Source organism: Canis lupus, chromosome 4 (genome assembly GCF_011100685.1).
Source record: "Canis lupus familiaris isolate Mischka breed German Shepherd chromosome 4, alternate assembly UU_Cfam_GSD_1.0, whole genome shotgun sequence".
In the NCBI taxonomy this organism is placed as follows: domain Eukaryota; kingdom Metazoa; phylum Chordata; class Mammalia; order Carnivora; family Canidae; genus Canis; species Canis lupus.
The window spans coordinates 23,699,654-23,720,961 of NC_049225.1; the positions used below are offsets into that span (position 1 = coordinate 23,699,654).

Below are 21,308 nucleotides of genomic sequence, written 5' to 3' on the forward strand. Positions count from 1 at the left end.
GCCAATCACATAATAAACATATATTTATAGATGTACAATTTCAGAATTCTAATTCAAGAAATACAGCTTCTCGGGGGATCCTTTAGGATCTATGTTCTTATTGCACATGGGTCAGCCCACCTAAGGACATCTACCAAGACCAGATGGTAGGGATGGTGGGGGCAGAGCACCAGAGCCACCACGGGTGGGGCGCTCTCGCCCACGTCCAGCTCTTCTCATCTCTCTGGGCCGGGGTGGCTGCTGCATCACAGGGTAGGATCACGTTCAAAGATCACATCTGACATTTCTTTACCAAGCTTCCTTTCCCAGCAAGAATCTTATTCTTATTCGGGGGGGGGGGTGGATTATAAAAAAAAAAAAAAAAAAAGAGCCAAGAGATACTCTGGGAGGATGGTTGTCACCTCCTGGCTGGCAGCTTGGGGAAGTAAGGCTTTGGAAGATGGCAGGCTCAGTGACACCCGCTGCCAGAGGAAAATTTGGGAGAAACGGTAATTCCAAAAGGCCCAGTAGAAACTGTGGGAATAAATAAAACCTCCCTCCCTTCCCCTGGCAGCAACTGCTGTTGTGAGAAAAAATCCTCACTTCCAGGTGAGTGTAAGAAAACCCTTCGCAAGGTGCAGCCTTTGTCCAAAGTGCAACAGAAGGCCGGGTGGCATCATGTCCACGGAGGGCGGAGACAGAGGTGCCCACGGGCCCCGACTTTCTTCAGGAGGCGGCTGCTGCCCCAGGGTCTTGGGCATCACCCGGCTGGCTCTTGGAGGAAGAACCGTCTGGAGTCCTTGGTGCCTGACTTGGGAAAAACCAGTGGCAACAACGTGGAGCTGTGCCCTGTGGCATCTATAAGGCAAAACCCACTTTGGGACTGAGGGGGGCAGGTGGCTGGGCAGCACTCGGGCCCCCTCCCTAACCTTGTCCTCTGTGGCGGGGTGTGCAGAAGGCTCCTGGGCTCTGGGACCCAGAGCCCACCTGAGCTGACCAGGGCTGCGGTGGGTGGTCTCACGCCGCGGGCGGCCCGGGGCCTCTACCACAACTGGATACCCCTAGGGGCACTTTCTCCCCTGAAAGTCGGCTCCCCTCCAGCTTCGTCAGAAACCTGGCACCTCTGAGTTCCCTACAGACTTAGGCTATCATGATTACCGCCGCCATCAAAAGCAGGCTGGGGTTGAGGGGAACGTTGAAAGCTACGACCCGACTTCCCTTCGGGCTGTCCGCTATGGCCAACGTCTAGCCTTTGAGGGACCAAGTTACCTTCCTCAGACAGGCCTCGTTTTCTAGAACAGGGAAGAAATCAGCTAAACAACTTAACCAAATCCCTGCAGAGTTTAAAAAGTAGACTATATATATATATATATATATATATATATATCTTTATATATGCTATTTACATATAAATAGATATATATATATATATACACACATATCCATGCTCTATAAATTACATTCTATGGAGAGTTCTCGTTCCTCCTCCTCCCATCCTCGGCCAACGCCTCTGACGGGCTTCCGTGGAGGTGACTGGTGGTGGCTGGGGGGGGCGGGGGAGGAAGGCAGTTGGGCGCCCCCTCCCCCAGCCCTTTCCACAGACGTTGCTCCAAGTTTCACATTCTACTTCCGTTGCCATGGTTTCCGTATCCTAGGAGAGAGCCGAGTGGAGGCTGCCTCGGCCAGCCCGGCCAGCCCGGAGGAAGGGAAGCAGCCCCCGGCAGGTTTTCCTGTCCTAAGAGCTCTCGGCATTTACCGGGTGAGAGAGAGGGCAGCGGTGCGGCGTTCGGCCTCCAATTCCATTTTAATTTTTTTTTTCTTTTTATGTCTTTCCTTAAATATACAGTCCATCACCTTGGCTCAGTGCATGTCACCAAAAATTCTCCAGGGATTTCATGGTCTGGGGAGGAGAGTGAACAGTTAGCCGGGCAGTTGCGGCCCCGGGCCTCTAGCTCAGCCTACGCAACCCGGCCTCCCGGCTGCGTCCTGCCCGCCCCAGCCCCAGCCCCAGCCTGTCTCCCTCCTGCACTGCGTCGCCCCGGGGGCGCTGGCGGGCGGACCCTGGCCAAGGGGGCCACAGGCACAGGATGGATGGGCAGGTACCGACAGGAGAACTTGACCGGCTCTGCCTACGCGCCCCGGGCGGCCCAGTCTCTCCCGGTCAGCACGTCCTGAGAGCGGAGCTGTGACCCACACGCAGGGGTAGAGGCGGCGGGAGCCTGCTACCAGCGACCTGCACACCACCACCCCCTCCCCATCTGTGTTCAATCCTAAACTCATGACATCCGTTCTCTTCCTTGGACCACAGGTGAGATGCCCGGGCAGGCCCACGCAGTGGCTTCCAGGCTGCCAGGTGCACTGGCACTTGACAGAGTCCCTGATTCCAGCAGAGGGCGAGTGGTCAGGGGACACCGCCTCTCCCGCTCCCAGGCCGCTGGCTCCCTCCCTGACCCACTGTGGGGCTGCCCTTCCAACCTTGTTCCTTTTCCTCCTGCCTAGAAGGGCCGAGAAGAGGATGGGATCTTGGCCTCCCTATTCTCACTTCCTGATGTCCGGTGGGGAGTGTGTGTGTGGGGGCTATCTTGGGACCAGTAATCCTTGGTGGCCTCAATAGCAGAGCACAGACACTAGTCTGTTGTACCTGGGGAAGGGCCGTGGTGACTCGGTGGCTGGATGAGACCAGGGAAGCACGCATGGCCCTCAGCAGTGGCCTTGAGTTGCCCCTTCTGCCTGGCTCTTGGGCACCCCACATTCCCAGGGCCAGGGGCTTGGGGGTGGCGTAGACAGTAGCACTGGAGGCCCGAAACAGACCTTGGTTTCTGAGCGCACCCTAGAGCTGCCCCAGCTCTGCAGGCTGGAGGTCAGGCTGGGGACAAGCAGTCTGTGCCGTCATCAACAGGCTGTTTCCCTCTCTCCCTCCCACCCTGCTCTGCCTTATGACCAGGGCCGGAGCTGCCAGGAGTTGCAGGGCAGAGGAGGCCCTGGCTCATACTTGGACCTCGGTGGCGTGGCCGGCCCAGGACTATCCATGCAGGGAGGCCTGCACCTCTGACAGTCGGCTACAGCTCGGGGTGCCCATCCGCTGTGCTTTGTGGTACATATCTGTGTCACCGAAGTAGCGGGCCCGGTACAGCAAGCCTTCCTCTGCAAAGCAATGGGGCAGAGTTAGGGTGCGCCTGGTATCTCCCACAGGCCACTGGAGCACCTGCCAGCCCGTGGGCGTGGGAGAAAGCCTGTCACAGGCCCTGGAGCTGGGGCAGAGCTGGCCTCCCTTCAGGAAAGACCCTGGACAGCAAAGTTTATGGTCCCAACTTGTGAGAGGGCAAGACCCTGCCATCCTGGCTTGACTGCCCTAGGGTCCCACAGATAGAGCTGGACGCCTGATCCCTAGGTGGCCAGGACACGTGCTCCAATCTGTCTCGACATACTCACCTCTGGCAGCCAGACTCAGGCTGATAGCAGTGATTTACGGGAACCTGGAGGAAACCTCCAGATGGCCCCAGGCTCCCAGCCCCAGGGAAGCAGGGTGGGGTCCCGCTTCTGACTGGGAGGTGGCTGGTACACAGCAGCACCAGGCGCTGGGCCCCACAAATCCCCGTGAGCAGGGCTCTCTCCTCCTGCTCTCAGGCTCTGTCCCCGCGACACCCACACACTCACTTTGCTGCTTCTCCTTCCAGCAGTTGTTTCGGAGGTTGGCGATATAATCGTCTTCCACGTTCCGTTCAACTGTTTTGAGGCTGGAGCCTGTGTACTCCTTAGAGAAGCTGTCTGCCACGTAGTAGACGACATTCAGGTGGTCAGTGATCCGCCTGTGGACATGGCCCACTGACCTGGCCAGAAACACATCAGGCACAAAGTGGGCACAGGTCCCCAGGTCCAGGGCGGCTCTAAGGATGACAGGTCCCCCCAACGGGAGGTACAGCACAGGCCACAGGAGGACTTGCTTCCTTTGCAACTAGAGCAGGAACTTGCACAACACCCAAAATGAGGGTCTGCAGGAACTGCAGGTGCCCCCCCCACGCCAGGTGGTGCAGACTACGGCCACCCCTTCCCCAGGCCATCTGCTTACCACGCTGCCTGTGGGGAGAAGCCCCTTTGTGAGAGGCCCTGGTCGGCGCAGGAGGGGAGGCTGGGCTCTCTCTGCCTCCATGTCCGCATTCCTCCCCTAAGTCGATTGCTGCCCGGGGCCTGCCTGCCTACCCAGGAACCCCCAGTCTGGAGTTAAGAGGCTTAGGAACAACACAACAGAAGGACTCCAAGGAGTTGTGGCCTTCCAGCTCTTGGTCCCACCTTCCAGCTCCAACTACAGGCTCTGCAGGCTGTGGAAGAGCCTGGACACGCAGCACAGCAGACGGAAGGCAGTGCTGGGGGGTGGGGGGAGGAGCAGCCGCTACCTGCCCTCTGCTGCCTCCTCCAGCTGCACAGCAAAGGGCTGGCAACAGGCCAGAGAGCCCGGAGGCCAGTGTGGCTCCGGAAGCCCGACTCTGCCCCCTGCTGGCCGAGAGGAAGGCTGCCAGGCTCCCGGGGAAGGGCTGGGTGGTCTGGGGAGCAGAGAGCTCCCCCCAATAGGACCTGAGCGCCCGCTAGGGTATGCCAGGTGCTGGAAATATGTGAGGGGAGCTGATACCTTGAAAGGCGAAATAATTTGCCCTAGTTGCACACTACTGGCAGCTGAGACCATACATCCATTCAACAAATACTGTTGAGTATTTCTAACAAACCCGGTGTTGTTTAACAAAAAATTTTATTTATTTTAAAGTAATCTCTATACCCAAAGTGGGGCTTGAACTCAAGACCCTGAGATCAAGAGTTGCATGCTCCACTGAATGAGCCAGCCAGGTGCCCTGAGCCTGGCATTTTATGTATATTATTCAATGAATTTTCACAAGAAGATAGATGCCGTTATTCCCATTGCATAGATGGGGAACTCAAGCTCAGAGAAGTTGTGTAACTTGTCCCGGATCACACAGCTGCTTAGTTAATAGTTGAGCTGGGATGCAAAGCTACCTCTGCTTTGTCTGAGTCTAGAGCCTCTATTCTCTCCATGGCCTCTAGGCCCCCAACCAGAACTTAAGAGCAGAGGTTCTTACCTCAAGGTCAGCAGATAAGGTCACCCCCTCAAGGGGGTGGGGGAGTGGGCATGACGCCTGTGAAATTATGTGCAAAATTGTGTGCATGTGCAATGTTCAAGGGAAAAGATCTGCAGTTTTCATCGCATTTCTTTAGTGGACTGTGATCATAAAAGATCAAGAACCTACGCTCAACAGGGAAAGCATATGTTCTTGATTCCAAGCCAGATATCTGAATTGTGATTAAGGACCCACAGGATAGGAAGGAAGGCCTCTGATGGGGGCTGAGAATCCCAAGGCCCTGTCCACCCACCACCCTAGCCCCGTCCCTAGCTGCAAGTACTCACGGCCTTGGGCTCAGGCTGTACGGGGGGCTGGAGACCATGAGCTGGCTGAGAGCCGACACGAGGATCAGGATGAGGATGGGCATCAGCTGAACAAACACCCCCAGCCCGCCCTGGAGGGAAGAGCCACTGGTCACCCAAGGCCAGCGTCAGCCACAATCACCCAGCTTCACTGGCACGAAGGAGCCCGGGGCAGCAGGAGGCAGCTGCCACACAAATAGGCCATGATGCTACTCTCTCCTCCCCCCTCCCATGGGCCCCTCAAAATACAGAAACTCCTCCACCTGCCAGTTCCTCCAGATGAAAACAAAACGGCAACTGGTATTAAATACAGGAAGAGGATGCCATGTAGGCAGGTGTTTACTGTCAGAGAATAACAAAAACATGAGCAAAAGTGGCTGCCTCCAGGAGACTGGCAGGCAGGGCTGGAGGACTGTTTTCACTATATACCAATTTAAAAATAGCCAGTTAAAAAATTGTAAATAAAAACAAATTTGTGCACTGGGTGATAATTTGTGATTTAAAAAACTCTTCTGTATGTTCAATACACATACACACACGGTTTTAAACAAACGAATAAATAAAAACCTGAGGCCACGCTGACAGAGCAGAGGAGTATCCCTCTGCCTGCCACAATTTTAAATGCTCTGAAATCGTCCACAGAATTTTAATGTTGGTCAGTTAGCTGTTCTTTAACCTGTAGCATTCAAAATGCTTTTGAAGTACTGTCTGGTTATAGGTCTTGTATATATTTTCAAAGAGTACTGGAAAGAAACAAGAAGAGTCAACCTTTGTTATCCTTTACAATTCTTTCACTTCCCATTGCTTGGAAAATGTCAGTGTGGCCTTATGAACCAGTGGACCACAAAGGCCATTCTCACACAAACCTGTCTGTAGGTGGAGAAGCTTCTGCAGGACATTCCCTGACAGAGGCCACCAATTCCCCACTCCTTCTGGGCGGCACTGTGGAGTGTGGCTCCCTCTGGTGTCGCTCAGCTGAATGGCAAGGGGTTGCCCAATGATGGCTCCTTGACTGAGAATTGTGGGGACACTGCCCCCCACCCCAAGAATGGCCAGCTGGGGATGTCACTCCCCTTTCAGGCCCTGCACCCTGGGTGGGGCCTGGCGCCCTCCCCTGCTTTCCCCAGTGCCTTCCTCACTCACGTCACCCTGGTTCTCCCTGCGGTCCTGCCTTTGCTGGTAGGTATAGCGCATGCGGCCGTTGCTGTAGACGTGGACGTTACCTGGAGGTCAGAGGGACTGAGTCAGGGGGCGGGGCTGCCAGGGAAGGGAATGGCCGGCATCCAGTCTTCCACCATCACCTCCCCCCCCCCCGGGGGGGGGCCTGGCTGTGGGGAGGGCAGGGTACTTACTAGACGGGAAGCCACCGCCAAAGAACATGTTGAAGAGGTCCTCCGGGGAGATGTCAGCCTCAAAGCCACGGTGGAAGTCCCCATGTCCATGGCCATGTCGGGCTGCCTGGCTCTTGTCATCACCAAACTGGTCATATTGCTTCCTTTTCTCTGGGTTACTAAGTACTGCATATGCTGTGCCAATGGCTAGAAAAGAGGTGTAAGTCAGCCAAGCTTGAAGACACAGGGCATGCAGGTGGAGGCTTCGGCAGCCAAGAGCTCCCTTCCTTCAGGTACTCAAGTGGTGCTTTAGGAAGTGGGAGTCCTTGGGGCCAGGGGGAGGTTTGGCTGTTGGGCCCATGTAGAGAGCGGGGCAGGCAGGAATACCTGAGGGGATCGAGGCAGTCTGGGCCGGGTGAAGGATTAACACTCAGGCTCCCGCTCTCCATCTCATGACGATGACCCACCCTTTTCTATACCCCAGGTCCTTTATGGGCTTTATCTTAGTTACTCCTCGAGCAATTGCCTGGAAGGGCCAAATCGCCAAGTTCTAGTCAAAACTTCTCCACATTCTGCCCCACAGAATGTAGTAGGGCCTGACGAGCCCTCTCCTCCCTGGTCCAGGTCTCAGCTGCTGTTCCTTGGCTTGGCTCCAGGGTCTCCTCATTAGAGCTCCCCAGGTAGGAGACCTGTGCTTCAAGGACCCAGCCCCAGGCCCTCCTCAGGCAGCTCACTCTCTCAGAGAAGTGGGTCAAAGCTGAATCTGCAACCTGCAACCCATGAGAATAAGGAGATCCCCCCCTCTTCTGGCCATTCTGACAAGGCCCCAGGGCTAGATCTGGCCTCTCTGTGCCTGTTGTGCAGGCTGCAGGCAGAAGCCGGGGCTGGAGCATCAGCCATGGCCACCTCGCCTACCTAGTCCTATTCACCTTCTCTGTCTGGGGCTGGCTGACAGGCAGCAGTGGGATGACGTCTGCAGGACCAACCCCAAGCAGCCTGCTACGGAGTAACTTGGGGGGGCCCAGGGACACGGCACCCCAGGTCGTAGAGGTCAGCACTGCCATCTGCTCCACCACAGGCTCCCTTCTTGGCTGTGGTCACCACCTCATGTGAGTGTGTGTTGTGTGTGAGTGTGTGTGTGTGGTACAGGACTGGCTGTGGCTGCTGGTGACCACGAGGCCACTGACCTGAGGCTACCTGGCCCCTCAGCACAGGGAAACTGCTACCCAGATCCCAAGATGGGGGCATGCATGCGAGTCAGGAGGCCTGCTTCCGGTCTACAATTACGTGACCTTGGAGAAGCGAGTGGTCCTCTCTTGCTCAGCTCCCCTCCTGTAATTCCTGGGGGATGTAGAGGAAGGGGAGGCGGGGGTGGTCTTATCTGAGCTCTGACAGACTCTGTAGGCTGGAGGTGACTGCTAGGACTTTCTTTCTAGGCGGCTGCTCCTGAGCCCAGGGGACTTGGGTCCAAGGCCACTTCCTGGAAAAGTTGTCTGGGACCCTTATTCCTTCTCAAGGGCAAGAGATAAAAAAAATATATATATTCTCCGGCAGGAAACGAAGGCTGGCTCACCTTTGAAAGCCTCAGTGGCCCCGGGCGCGTGGTTCTTGTCCGGGTGGAACTTGAGGGCCAGCTTGCGGTAGGCCTTCTTCAGGTCCTCGTCGGAGGCTCCTCTGCTCACCCCCAGGATCTCATAGTAATCTTTACACTGCTTGACCCTGGGGGAGGGGGTAGAGGGCCCAGGATCGTGAGGTGAGGGGGGGCGAGGGCCGTGCAGTGTGGGCGCACAGCTCTGAGCAGGCTCAGGCGGCCAGCAGGGCACGGCTGACGGCTCCTCTAGGTGAGCTGTCAGGCCTCAGGGACGGGGGAGCCTTGGAAAGCTCCATCTGGGATGGGGAGCTGGGTAGGGCCCAGTGGAAACACCTGGAATACATTTCGGATTTCAGAGGGGGGCTGCTGTGTTTCAGGCCAGGAACCACTTCCCCCTGCTAACAGCATCCTCGCCAGAGGCCATCTCAGAAGGACAGAGGCCACCTCAGAAGGACGGTCAATGTCCGTGCAGAGCTGGCTCACGCCCTGGAGGGCTAATTGTCTCTTGGCTCCATTCTGTGCTCCACAGGCTCTGGTCTGAAAGGGTCTTTGTTAGGGGCGGGGGAGAGGCTGGAAGGGGAGCCCAAGCGCTATCTCTGTGTAAAGAGGCTGGGCCTCGCCGGGCCAGCAGCAGAGGAAGCCAGCGGCGGAGTCAGCATTTCCAGCCTCTGCTGTGGGTTGTCTTGGCGGGAGGGGCCCGCACAGGCCTGATTCCCACACTGCATTCCCGGGCCTGGTGAGCCTGCCCGGCTGGACCTCCTCCATCCTCAGGACTCTCCCAGGGCCCACCCAGACTACAGGCAGAGTGAGTGGGGGACAGGCTGCAGGAAGCCTTCTCTGGATCTGAAAACTTCCCAACAGCACCAGGCTCCAGCCCCTCTACCTTTTCACTGCTGCTACTTGCTCTGCGGTGTAGCCTTTGGTGCTCTCTCCTCCTCCAGCTTCTCCGTTGGCCGAGGGGGCGTCGGTCCCACCAGCTTTCCTGTGGGTCGTGTCTGTGGGTGAGGGACGGTCACTGGCAGACTGTGGCTTCTGGTTGAGGGACTCGATCAGGGCTGTGCAAGGCAAGCAAAGCACTCAGGGCTCCTGCTCCAACAAGGCCACGGGCCATAGCCGAGGGGGCCGCCTGGTCCTGGGAGAGGCCAGGACTCCCCCCACCCCACCCCCACATCCCACCTGCCTCTTCTCCCAGCAAAGCCACTAGCTCCCTCCCTGACTTGGGCCTGGGCCAGAGTGGGGAAGTGGGGTGCCAGTGGGATAGTTGCCTGCTCCACAGGATCCACATGTCTTAGGAGTTGTCAGGGTATAGGTTAGTTTAAATCTTTTTTTCTTTTTAGGATTTTATGTATTTGAGAGAACTCAGAGGGAGAATGAAAAGCAGACTCCAAACCAATGCAGGGCTCGATCCACATTCAGTTTCTGGGCCAGGTGCTTACCCTGGGTTTCATTTCGTCCTCATACACCCCATCACCCATTACTGAGGTTCAGACAGATTTTTTTTTTTTATCAGCCAGGGCTGTACTGCTAGGAAGTGAGTGAGCTGAGATTTGAACCCAGGTCTTTCTAAATTGAACTCCTCTTCTCTATTTGGAACGACTGTGCTGGAAGGGGCTCCCCATGCCAGATGCCAGGATCCCCACATAGGACCCTGGGGTCATGACCTAAGCCGAAGGTAGACATTTAACCAACTGAGCCACCCAGGCACCCCTAAGGTTTTATTTCAAAATAATCTCTACATCTAATGTAGGGCTCGAACTTACAACCCCTAGATCAAGAGTTGCACACTCTACCAACTTAGCCAGTCATGCGCCCCTGGATATGGGTTAATTTAAAACTCTGCATAAAAACATACATCAATCCTTCAGGTTTTAAAAATCCCAGAGTTGGGAACACCTGGGTGGCTCAGTGGTTGAGCGTCTGCCTTCGGCTCAGGGTGTGATCCCGGGCTCCAGGATCGAGTCCCACATCAGGCTCCCTGCATGGAGCCTGCTTCTCCCTCTGCCTGTGTCTCTGCCTCTCTCTCTGTGTCTCTCATGAGTAAATAAATAAATCTTATAATAAAATAAAATAAAAATCCCAGAGTATTGTGTTTAACAGCCTTTGTTAAGTGTTGAGATGGCCAAAGCACTCTGCCCATCTCAGTGGGGACCCCACTTAGCAGGACCATGTGTTTCAGCTGGGATTGGCAGGAAAGGCCTCCTGGCAGTTTTCACTTAGCTGTGAAGGGGAATGGAGGCAATGCGTCTGCCCCAGGGAGCGGGAGATGGTAGGAGACTCAGGATAAAGATCTTTTCCATTACTTGCTCTTCTTTACATTTTTCAAGTGGCTGCCCACGTCAAACACCCTACTTCAATGTTCAGAGTCTACACAGGACATTGGCTGTTACCCTCAGATAGCGTCCCAGTTACTCAAACCTAAGCCTGTGGTTCCTGCCAATCAGGAAGAGCCCAAATCTCTGGCAGAGGTTCCCTGTGTCCATTTATTCCAGGCGCAAAACCAGTTCTGGAAACCCTAGGTGTGCCTGGGGTACGGTGCCCTGGGAAGCCAGGCACCTGAACCACAGCAGGAACCCAGGACACTGTACTGAGGGAGGACAGCAGTGCCCCCGGCTGGTCCCTGGTTTCTTTCCAACACGCCAGGAGCCTGCTGGGCTCAAGGCCCTGGATGGGTGGTGGACACCCTCTAAAGCAACATACCTGGGGCTCACACAGGAGGCCAGGAGCAGGGCTTGCTGGGAGCAGAACACGGAGACTCAAGTGGCACTGTGCCCTGAGCCACTGCTGTCCTAGGTGCAGCAAGTTCACGGGATCTCACTGGGAAAGGAGCGGACAATCAAGCTTGCCTTGCGTGAGGGAGGCAGAGGCCTCTGTAGCAAACCCGAAGAGTACGCGCTGGGAGGAGTGATCATAATGGGTGCTCACCATAGTTAGGCAGGCCTGGACACGGTGCTCCGTGTGTACTAGTTCACTTAATCCGGACAGTGGCCTGAGAGGGAGGTTTTACTACCACCATCCCCACGGTAAAAAAGAGGGCTGGATGTTTGATCCGCTGGCGCAGGGCTGCACAAGCTGGGCAGGCAGGACGTAACGCCTGGATGTCCACTATGCTATCCCGACTGCCTAAGTCTGGCATCTGGCATGGGGGACCCCTTCCAGCGCCGTCATTCCAAATAGAGAAGAGGAGTTCAATTTAGAAAGACCTGGGTTCAAATCTCAGCTCACTCATTTCCTAGCAGTTCAGCCCTGGCCGATAAAAAATATAAAATCTGTCTGAACCTCAGTAATGGGTGATGGGGTGTATGAGGATGAAACGAGACCCACAGGTGAGTACCTGGCACAGACACTGACAGAGTGAAAGTGCAAAATGAGTAGCTACTGATATTAGGACACACGCTGATGAACTGGCTGATGGGGAGGGGACCCGAGCAGGTGGGGCTTGCGAAGGCTAAGTAAGGGTCAGCCCTCAGCAGGCTCTGGACCCAAATGTCACCATGAGATTTCAGGCTGTCCCAGATGCCAGGCTCATGCCAGGCACTGAGGGAATGGTCAAAGAAGAAAACAAAAGATGAAGAGATGTTGATGAAGATGGGACAGAGGGAAGAGCTGGTTTGCTGGGTTTGGGAGCCTTTTATTTGATTGATTGATTGATTTTATTTTAAAGATTTTATTTGGGGCAGCTCGGGGGGCTCAGTGGTTTAGCTCCGCCTTCAGCCCAGGGCCTGATCCTGGAGTCCCGGGATCAAGTCCCACATCAGGCTCCCTGCATGGAGCCTGCTTCTCCCTCTGCCTGTGTCTCTGCATCTCTCTCTCTCTGCCTCTCATTAACAAATAAATAAAATCTTAAAAATAAATAGATAAAGATTTTATTTATTTATTTATTTGATAGAGAAAGAGAGAGAGCAAGAGCACAAGTAGGGGTAGTAGCAGAGGGAGAGGGAGAAGCAGGCTTCCCACTGAGCAGGGAGCCCGACTTGGGGCTCCATCCCAGGACCCCGGGATCATGACCTGAGCCGAAGGCAGACGCTTCATTGAGCCCTCCAGACGCCCTTTGGTGGGCTTTTAGAGGACTAGTTTATTTCAGTTTCTCTGGAAGCCTCAGTGGTCCAGGCTGAGCTGGACCCTTATACCCTAAGGACCATCCATTCAACTGCTACAGATACATTGGAGCATCAGCCAGGAGATGGGACGGACTCGCTCTAGTACTTCTCATGGAATATTCTGGAAGCTTCAGGGTAGTTACATGGAGTCAGCCACTCTAATTTCCTTACACTGCAGAACGGGAGCCCAAAGGGGAATGAATGTGGTCTGGGTCACGCAGAAGGTTTCTGCTTGAGTTGGCAAATCAAGATTTCTGGTTGCTGTCAAGTAGGTCTGTCTCATGGCCTGGACACCCCTCTGCCAGACCTGTGGGACGTGACTGTCTCATCCTGACTCACTGTTACGTCCCTCATGGCAAGTGGCTGGCAGGCAAATGTCACAAAAGAGTATGACACAGAACAGCTTAACTGGACTCTGGAGGGAGACAGACAAGGCTGGGTTCAAATCCTGCCCCTGCCCCCTTGCAGTAACACTGGCAGACATCTAAAAAGACGGGAACTTGGTGGAAGAAACGAGAGCTGCAGTGGGGGAGGTGGCAGCTGAAGCAGAGACGAGACCATCTCTAAGGCCAGAGCCACCAGCGGTGGCCCCTCCTCAAACCCAGACTGGAGGGTGAGAGTACCCGGGGTCAGAGCTGGCCCGGCCGCTTGCTAGCAAGGTCGTCTTGGACAAGTTGATTTAGCGTCTTCACATACAACTGTATCTCCCTCCAGAGCGCTGAAGGAGTAAGTAAGCAAATGCATATAAAGGACTTAGCCCAACACTCAGCAAATGTTAAGTGTCACCTGTTCCTGTTCGTTTCCAGGCCCTCTCTATGTACCTGTGGTGCTCTAAGGGAGTCGGGAAAGGAAGGCCCGCGGAGGGCAAGAGCCTCGGAGCAGAGCTGGACAGTCAGGCTCCTTTGCCAATCAGCCACGTACGGAACTCGTCAGTGAAGGCATGACCTCTGCCCTCACGGGGTGGCTTTGAGGCCCGGTGAATAAGATTCGGTGAATGGGACGGCTGAGTGCACAGTGTGCTCAGAAAGGCTGACGGACTGGACGACCCGCACGGACAGCCTGCCACCTCTCACTCCAACACCCTGAAAGCAGGATCCCCTGGCAACCAATCGTCCCTCCCCGACACACTGGCCTGTCCAGCTCGGGCCTTCCTGACGTCACCAGGACCCTGAGACAGCCTGAGCTGCAAGATCACCCAGGCTGACCCTCTCTCTGTGGCTGGGGAAACTGAGGATGTTCTCATCGGCCCCCTGAAAACCCTGGTGTTTTCCACCACTGTTGCTGAGCCTCAGGCAAAAGCAAAGCGCAGTGGGCTGCCAGGTGCTGGGCAGAAACTCCCAGACAGGGACGGACTGGCCCCACTAGCCCTGCCCTAGGACTTCCCCGCTTAGGCCCTGCTCCTACCCCACAGTGTAAGGGTCCGGCCCTCGGTCCCACCTCCTGCGGCACAAGTCTGAAATCCCCTCATAGCCTTTTCACTGTGAAGTCCCTCTCACCCTGACCTTTCCTGTCTGTCCCTCCACTTCACCTAGACCCATCTGCCTGTGCTCTCCATCCTGCCCTCTCATTTTTTGACTTGCCCGTCTCCCATGAGGCCTGACCGTGCTGCTCACCACCTCCCTGACACCCTCTCCATGGCCACCTGGCTGCTGCCCTCTCCTGGGATTGCCGCTTCTTGCTGTTGCTCCGTCTCACGGGTTGCTTGCTGCCCGGGTCTCTGCCTGTTGGCTAAGGACAGATGCCGCCCGGGGCAGTGCCTGCAGCGGTTCTGCACCTTCCCACGGTGACCCCAGCAAGCGCCCTCAAACCCACGATCCCAGACTTTCAGCTGGAACCTGGTTCTCTCCTGAGCTCCGGGCTAACAGCTCCTTCGGACACCCACGGCACCTCACGCTCTCCCCATCTCTTCCCGGTCACCATCCTCAACTCTGCTTTCTCCCTGGTCACACTGGGCTGGAGGGCTATGTCCCCATTTTTCCTCAGCACACATCTCTTACATAAGGTGTGGTGCCTCCTCTCCGATGACCTGACCCTCACCTGGAATGCCTTATCTCAGGCGCTCAGGGCTCCTGACCTACTCTCTGACTCCAGTCTCTCTTCCCTCTCATTAACCCTTCACGCTGTGCTCTTTTGAGAACAGCACCCTTATCTTATTCCTGCTATCAACATCTTCAATGGTCTTTTCACCATTTTCACTTTATTCACAGAATAAAGTGAATATCCTGGTCCGGCAGGAAGGGATTTCCACGATCTGGCCCCAGCCTACTTTCTAGCCTCAATCCTCTCTATACTCACATTCCACCGCCACAGCTGCCAAATCTTGCCACACCCCATCCTCTCCCCCAAACCTCCCATCCCCAGTCTGTCCTTCTCCAAGTCTGCTCCCTGCCTCCAAAGTGCAGTTCAAATGCTGCTTCCGTCTCCCTCCCTGAAGCTCTCCCTCACTGTGATCTACCCCGGTTTTTCAGTCCCTGCTAGGGCACTCACTAGACTGCTGGTAGTTCAGAGTTCAGAGCTGCATCCCCAGCACTCTGCTCCAGAGGCAGACCGTGAACCCATGGAGGGCAGGGGCTGGATCTCTCACGTCCATCCTTCATTCCCCCGGCATCTAACAGCGTGCTGAATTTTTCTTTGGCCGTGGTATTATTTTTTGCTATAACTCTGTCTCCTTCGCTAGACTGTAAGCTCCTTGAAGTGAAGGATCAAGTCTTACCAATCCTGCCACGCCACTTAGCACCAAGCAGAGGACTTTGCAAATAAAACAAACAAAAACGTCTGTTGCATTGAATGAGCACCTGGAATGAGCTCAAACCTCAAACGGCAAGTGTAAATAACTACCTGATATATATATATATATACATACATACGTATGTATGTATTTGTGTGTGTGTGTGTGTGTATATATATATATATATATATATATTTTTTTTTTTTTTCCCCCCAAACCAAGATTTCTCTATCGCAGGCCTACATTAACCCCAGGTCCTTGTCAGCTCAGTACAGGGCTGCAGATGGTACAAGGTGAAGGTTACAGAGAGGCATGAGGCATACGGTCTTTCCAGAAGAGTGGGAATATGACAGTTATACAGGTGGCTACTTGGCCTGAGCAAATTCCATTTCTTAAGCCCCAGGAAGGACACTAGTCCAAGCCCCCAAACTGGCCCAGGAGGCTGCTGACAGGAAGACCTCCACAGACCATGCAGTTGCCATCTGCCGGCTCCTGAACCCCCAGAAGCATCAGAATCAGACAGGATTCTGAGACTGGTAGGGCCCCCACCCCATCATTCTCCTCTCACAGGGTGTGGTTTATTGCATAGGGAAGCTCCTTGAGAGGGTCACCTCAGGAATCCTGGCAAATACAGACTGAAATCCTTCCAAGAGAAGGCAAATAGGCCAAAGATCAACCTGTAGTCGGGAGGGAGGAAAACCTGAGTGTTCCAGGTGGCCTCTTCTGCCAGTGTTCCCCTTTCTCTCTCTCTTTTTAAGATTTTACTTATTCATGAGAAACAGAGAGAGAGAGAGAGAGGCAGAGACACAGGCAGAGGGAGAAGCAGGCTCCATGCAGGGAGCCCGACGCGGACTCCATCCCAGGACCCCAGGATCACTTGGGGCAGGCGCTAAACTGCTGAGCCACACAGGGATCCCCACATTCCCTTTTCTCAATCCCACATATGGGCAAGGGAGGTTAGGAGGCTGACGGCTCCTTCATTTCATTCTTCTACTAAACGTTTATAGAGCCACAGAACTTTCTAATTTCTAGCTGTGTAATCCCTTGCCTCTGAAATATTTCCTCATCTATAGAACAAAGATAATGATCTTTGCTCTGCCTCCCTGGTAGGGCAGGTTCAAGTGAGTAGGCGCATTTGAAAGACCTTTCCTCTTTTTTTTTTTTTTTTTTAAGATTTAAAATTTTTTAAAAAAGTAATCTCTACACCCAACTGTGGGGCTTGAATTTACAACCCGGAGGTCAAGAGTGGCATGCAGTAGGGACTGGTCCAGCCAGGCGCCCCTCCAAGGAGCTTTCTAAACTGAGAGGCCCTATGGTATGATTGTTACATTAGCTGCTCCAACCCTCTAATTTTCCAGATAAGGAAACCCAAGCTCAGGAAGATCACATGGTAGCAGTAAGAATAAGAACCCAGGTCTTCTGACCTCAGGTCTTACTACACACTATCTTGCTGGTATGAACCCTGTATTTTTTTTTTAAGATTTTATTTATTTATTAATGAGAGAGAGAGAGAGAGAGAGGCAGAGACACAGGCAGAGGGAGAAGCAGGCTCCATGCAGGGAGCCCGACATGGGACTCGATCCCTGATCCCCGGTCTCCAGGATCACACCCTGGGCTGAAGGCGGCGCTAAACCGCTGAGCCACCCGGGCTGCCCATAATGGACTCTTTTTTTAAAAAGATTGTATTTATTTGAGAGACTGAAAGAGAGCGCAGGAGCGGGGAGGGGCGGGGGCGGGGGCGGGGGGAGAAGCAGGCTCCCCGCCGAGCGCGGCTCGATCCCAGGACCCTGGGGCCGTGACCTGGGCTGCAGGCGGCCGCCCCTGGACCCCCCGTTCCTCCTCTCGGGCTTGTATTACGAAGAGCTTCCTTGAAGTCTTAGGTTAACGAAGAAGAGGGTTCCTGGGCGGCGTGAGAGGCGGAGTAGTCGCGACAACCTTCCGGGTCCCTCCCAGGTGGAGGCCCCGCACCTCGCAGCAGGTGCAGAGGGTCCAGGAGGGTCCAGGAGGGGCGGCGGGGGAAGGGCAGGCTCCAGTTTCGGGGGGGGGGCGCTCCCCGGCCCGCGCCCCGAGACATGCCAGGGAGGGACGGCAGGAGGACGCCCTCCCGGGCCGTGCGGAGGCCAGAAGCCCCGCTTCCCGCCCCAGAAGCCATTCTCTCCGCCAGAGCAGTTCTGTTTATTTTGCTAAACTGTAACATTTCCCAGGCCGCCGACCGGCCCCGGGCCGCCGAATGGCCCCTTGGGAAAAGTAGTCCGACTCGGCTTCCAGGTTAAGTTCGCCCCCCCTCGCCCGCCGGCGCCCCTCGTCCTCGGGAACTCTGAATCGCACGGAGTCCCACAAACACCCCGAAACTTGAAGTCGCGGCCGCCCCTGTCATCAGGTGTCCCGCGTCCCGGAGAGGCGTGGGAATCAAAGACTACACCTCCCAGCGGCCCCCGCGCGTCTCAGTGCGCAGGCGTAGCCGCGCCTAGCTCCCCTCCCCCCTCCTCCAACTGCTCCCCTCGGTCCGTTCCCGTATTCCCCCCATCAGTTCTAATGTCCCCTCTGCCTCTCCGGCTCTTCACACTCACCGCGGACTCGCGGCGTCGGGTACAGCCGCTGCGCCTTCTCCAGGAAGCGGAGCGCCCGGTCGGGCTGGTTGCTCTGGATGGCCTTGAGGGCGATGCTAATACAGCGCTCGGCTTCATCCTTGTTGGATTCCATGGCGGAACCAGAGCGCGGAACCAGGGAGGGGGAGGCCGGGCGAGCGGAGGGCTGCGCCAGCCGCCGGCACGTCGCGGGGCAGGCGGGCGCAGGGTGATGACACAAACCCCCTCGCCCCTCCTTTCCCGAGATTTGAGCGAGAGTTGAGCGAGGGCGGAAGTGCTACCGTATGTCTCCTAAGAGGGGCGCGGCTAGGAGAGGTATTGCCGAGGGTGCGTGCCCAACCATCCTGGGTCATGCTGGGGCCCCTGAAGTGGACCATGTGCTTGCGCGTTCTTGGAAGTGACTCTGTGGCCTTGAGCCGAAGGTCATTTATCGATTTCGTCCAACAGGCATTTGCCAGGCTGGGTGTGCGCAGTGGTGAGCACCACGGAGCCCTGCCCTCATAGAACTTACGCTCTGGTTGGGGGGCGGGAGATGGAGATGCTCAGGTGGGGACAGGTGCTGTGAAGAAAATGAAGGGACTAGAGAGCGGGAGGTGCTATTTTAAGTAGGCTGATGAGAAAAATCTCTCAGAAGTTGGCATTCTAGGGATCCCTGGGTGGCGCAGCGGTTTGGCCCCTGCCTTTGGCCCAGGGCACGATCCTGGAGACCCGGGATCGAATCCCACGTCGGGCTCCCGGTGCATGGAGCCTGCTTCTCCCTCTGCCTGTGTCTCTGCCTCTCTCTCTCTCTCTGTGTGACTATCATAAATAAAATAAACTGAAACTTAAAAAAAAAAAAAAGTTGGCATTCTAAAAAAAGAAAAAAAAAGAAGTTGGCATTCTAACAGAAATCTGAATCCAGGACAAAGAGCGGGTATTCCAGATACGACTTTATTTATTTATTTTTCTTTTTTTTAAGATTTGATTTCCTTATTAGAGAGAGAGAGCGCACAAGCAGGGGAGCAGGGCAGAGGGACAAGAAGGTCCCCCCCCTCCACCCCCGAGCAGGGAGGCTGATGGATGGGGGCTCCTTGCCGGGGCCCCAGGATCGTCACCCGAGCCAAAGGCGGTTGCTTAGCCGACTGAGCCACCCAGGCGCCGCCCTCCTCCCCCCCCCCCCCCCATGGGACCGTTTGCAGGGAGGGGTGGTCCAGGCTGGAGGAAGAGCTTGCAAAGGCTCTAGTCCTGGGAACTTTCTCGATGAGTTACTACTGGATCCCCCCCGGAGAAGCATGCGGGCTTACCCTGGAGAGCGGAATTGGCCACCGCTCCAGTGAAAGCCGCCCCGGCCGGGTTCCCGGCCCGCGTCGCCAGCTCGGCTGGTCGGGTCTCAGCCCCTCTCTGGGGCTTTCCCGCAGGATGTGGGAAGAGGCCCCCTGCTCTAACCCAGGCGGGGATGAAGGGTAACTCGGATGATCAGGGCGACGGCGGCAGTGGTGAGTAGTCGTCGACCTCTAGATGTGGTTTTGCAGACACACGTCAGAATGAGTTTGTTCACTGCTGGATGGGATGTGGGACTGAGGAAGAGGGCTGTCGAGCCTGATTTCAGGCTTTGGGGCTGGGCAGTGAAGGAACAAAGCCCGCCTTTACTGCAGCAAGAGAAGCTGGGGGAAGCCGGAGAGGAGTTTGGTAGAGGGGATAGGAGATGTCTGGTTTAGGGCGTGTTAGGTTTGTGATGCCTTTACTTTTTTTTTTTTTAAGATTTTATTTATTCATGAGAGACAGAGAGAGAAAGAGAGGCAGAGACACAGGCAGAGAGAGAAGCAGGATCCATGCAGGGAGCCTGATGCAGGACTCGATCCCAGGACCCCGGGGTCACACCCCAAGTCCAAGGCAGATGCTCAACCACTGAGCCACCCAGGTGGCTCATTTAGTCATTTAATTAATGATTTAATGATGAAATCACTTAATTGGGCAAGAGATTTTGGTAATGCAGGAGACAGGGGAGACAATTACAGGAGTAGGCGGGGGTAGGGCATCTGGGGCACAAGTGAGGGGACAGCTTTAGATAGCTGTATGGTCGACTCCAGATTTTCAGGAGGGAAGGCAGCGTGGCTCGGTATACTGCAGGCCAGCTGGTAAAATTGGAAGTGGGAACATAAGGAAGTTCTTTTCAAATAGCTTTTATTTTCTCAGTGTAATAAGAAACAGGACATCCTTGGCTCTACAGGCTCACTCCTTGGAAGTCTCTTCACCTCCAGCTTTCCTTTCCGTTCCCACAGTTCCCTTCTTAATGCAAACACTTACAGACCGACCGCCAGCTGGCCTGCCAGAGAATAGCCTGATGGCGGAGGCATCAGCCCCTCTTTTTTTTTTTTAAGATTTTATTTATTTATTCATGAGAGACCCAAAGAGAGAGGCAGAGACAGAGGCAGAGGGAGAAGCAGGCTCCATGCAGAGAGCCCGACGTGGGACTTGACCCTGGGACTCCAGGATCACACCCTGGGTGGAAGGCAGTCGCTCAACTGCTGAGCCACCTGGGCGTCACAGCACTTCCCTAATAAGACAGCCCTACCCTTGGAGAAAAGATCTCCAAAGATTGACCGGTCCCTAACATATGTTAATGAATAAATACTAGGACACCCTTCATCTCGCCTTTGTGAGGTTTGTTGACCTAGGACTGCCAGGCCAATCGTCCCCTCTTCTGCTGAGTATCACGAAGTCTCCTCTTTCGTTTCCTGAGTATCACGGGGCCCCTCTTCTCCGGCCGACCACAGGTGCTTCACTTTGTGAAGGGGGCACTTGTGTAAAAGAAGGCCTGTAAGTTCATTGCATTAAGGGATTGGGCTGTGATTGCCCAGCCGCTGGCTGGCGAGCCCTCTTTTTCTTTCCTGCAACACATAAAAATGACAAAATGTTACTTAAATTTAGAGTCTGTGGTCAGTAATTTGGCTCGGTTGGCAGGGTCTGGAGCAGTCAGATGCTGAAGAGACAGGCTGAGTGTGTGTATGTCGTAGGGCTGCTCTGTGCCTTATTTTCTGCATTCTTCTCCTTCCTTCCTTTCTGCAGCTGAGCTGGGTCTCTGCATTGTTTCCATTCAGAAAGGCTTTGTTCTTTCAGAAGGGATTATAAACTGTCTGACTGCTGGCCTAACCAGCCTCCATGTCACGGCTCCCTACCTTTCTTGTAGATCTCAAACTGGGTGTATTGTTTTTCATCTGAGGCATTGACTCTCTATGGGTCCTTCTCAGTCCAAAGGCCAGGACGGGAGCCACACTTCTGCTCAGTTCAGGTTAGACATTATGGTCCTTGGTCTATCGGTTTTGTTTAAAAACGGAACTGGTAGGCCAGCTTGAAATTAGTTTCTCCTTGATAGTTCTTGAAATCAAGATGTCATGATTTTGATCCAAGGGAAAAATTGGAAAGGTCTCCCCTGACTAGCTGGGATCCTGGTATTTGTGGGAGGGTAAGGCTCAAAAAGAGTGGAAAAAGAAAAAAGTTCTTAATTGCCTCCACAGATACCCAGGAGAAGTCACTGGGGAAATCAATCCCCAAATGAATCTCAGCATCTCCCCATTTTG

General features: G+C 54.9%; 1 protein-coding gene and 2 long non-coding RNA genes across 8 annotated transcripts in view; 1 reads left to right on the forward strand and 2 right to left on the reverse strand.

The window, feature by feature from the left end:
* On the reverse strand, nt 1-17,975 carry DNAJB12 (DnaJ heat shock protein family (Hsp40) member B12). Of its 6 annotated transcripts, none has more exons than XR_005357952.1 (10): nt 17,731-17,974; nt 9,219-9,390; nt 8,318-8,463; nt 6,766-6,951; nt 6,557-6,636; nt 5,396-5,505; nt 3,637-3,809; nt 3,026-3,123; nt 1,440-1,879; nt 6-786 (listed from the first exon to the last, which is right to left on the reverse strand). XR_005357952.1 is itself a non-coding variant. In XM_038534297.1 (9 exons), exons 1-9 carry the CDS (start codon nt 17,861-17,863, stop codon nt 1,850-1,852), a joined length of 1,128 nt encoding a protein of 375 aa, XP_038390225.1. In that variant the 5' UTR covers nt 17,864-17,974; the 3' UTR covers nt 1-1,849. The 6 variants fall into 6 exon arrangements, 4 of the variants coding, with proteins under 4 accessions (XP_038390225.1, XP_038390227.1, XP_038390226.1 ...); XR_005357951.1 differs by having other exon boundaries at nt 6-790; XM_038534297.1 differs by having other exon boundaries at nt 1-1,879.
* LOC111095481 overlaps nt 17,403-21,308 on the forward strand; it is a 19,326-nt gene continuing 15,420 nt past the window's right edge. Inside the window, exon 1 of the long non-coding RNA XR_005357954.1 lies at nt 17,403-18,223. This is a non-coding gene — a long non-coding RNA (uncharacterized LOC111095481). The remainder of the gene's footprint in view (nt 18,224-21,308) is intronic.
* Nucleotides 19,895-21,308, reverse strand: part of LOC119871471 — a 5,292-nt gene continuing 3,878 nt past the window's right edge. The window contains exon 2 of the long non-coding RNA XR_005357956.1: nt 19,895-20,618. This is a non-coding gene — a long non-coding RNA (uncharacterized LOC119871471). The remainder of the gene's footprint in view (nt 20,619-21,308) is intronic.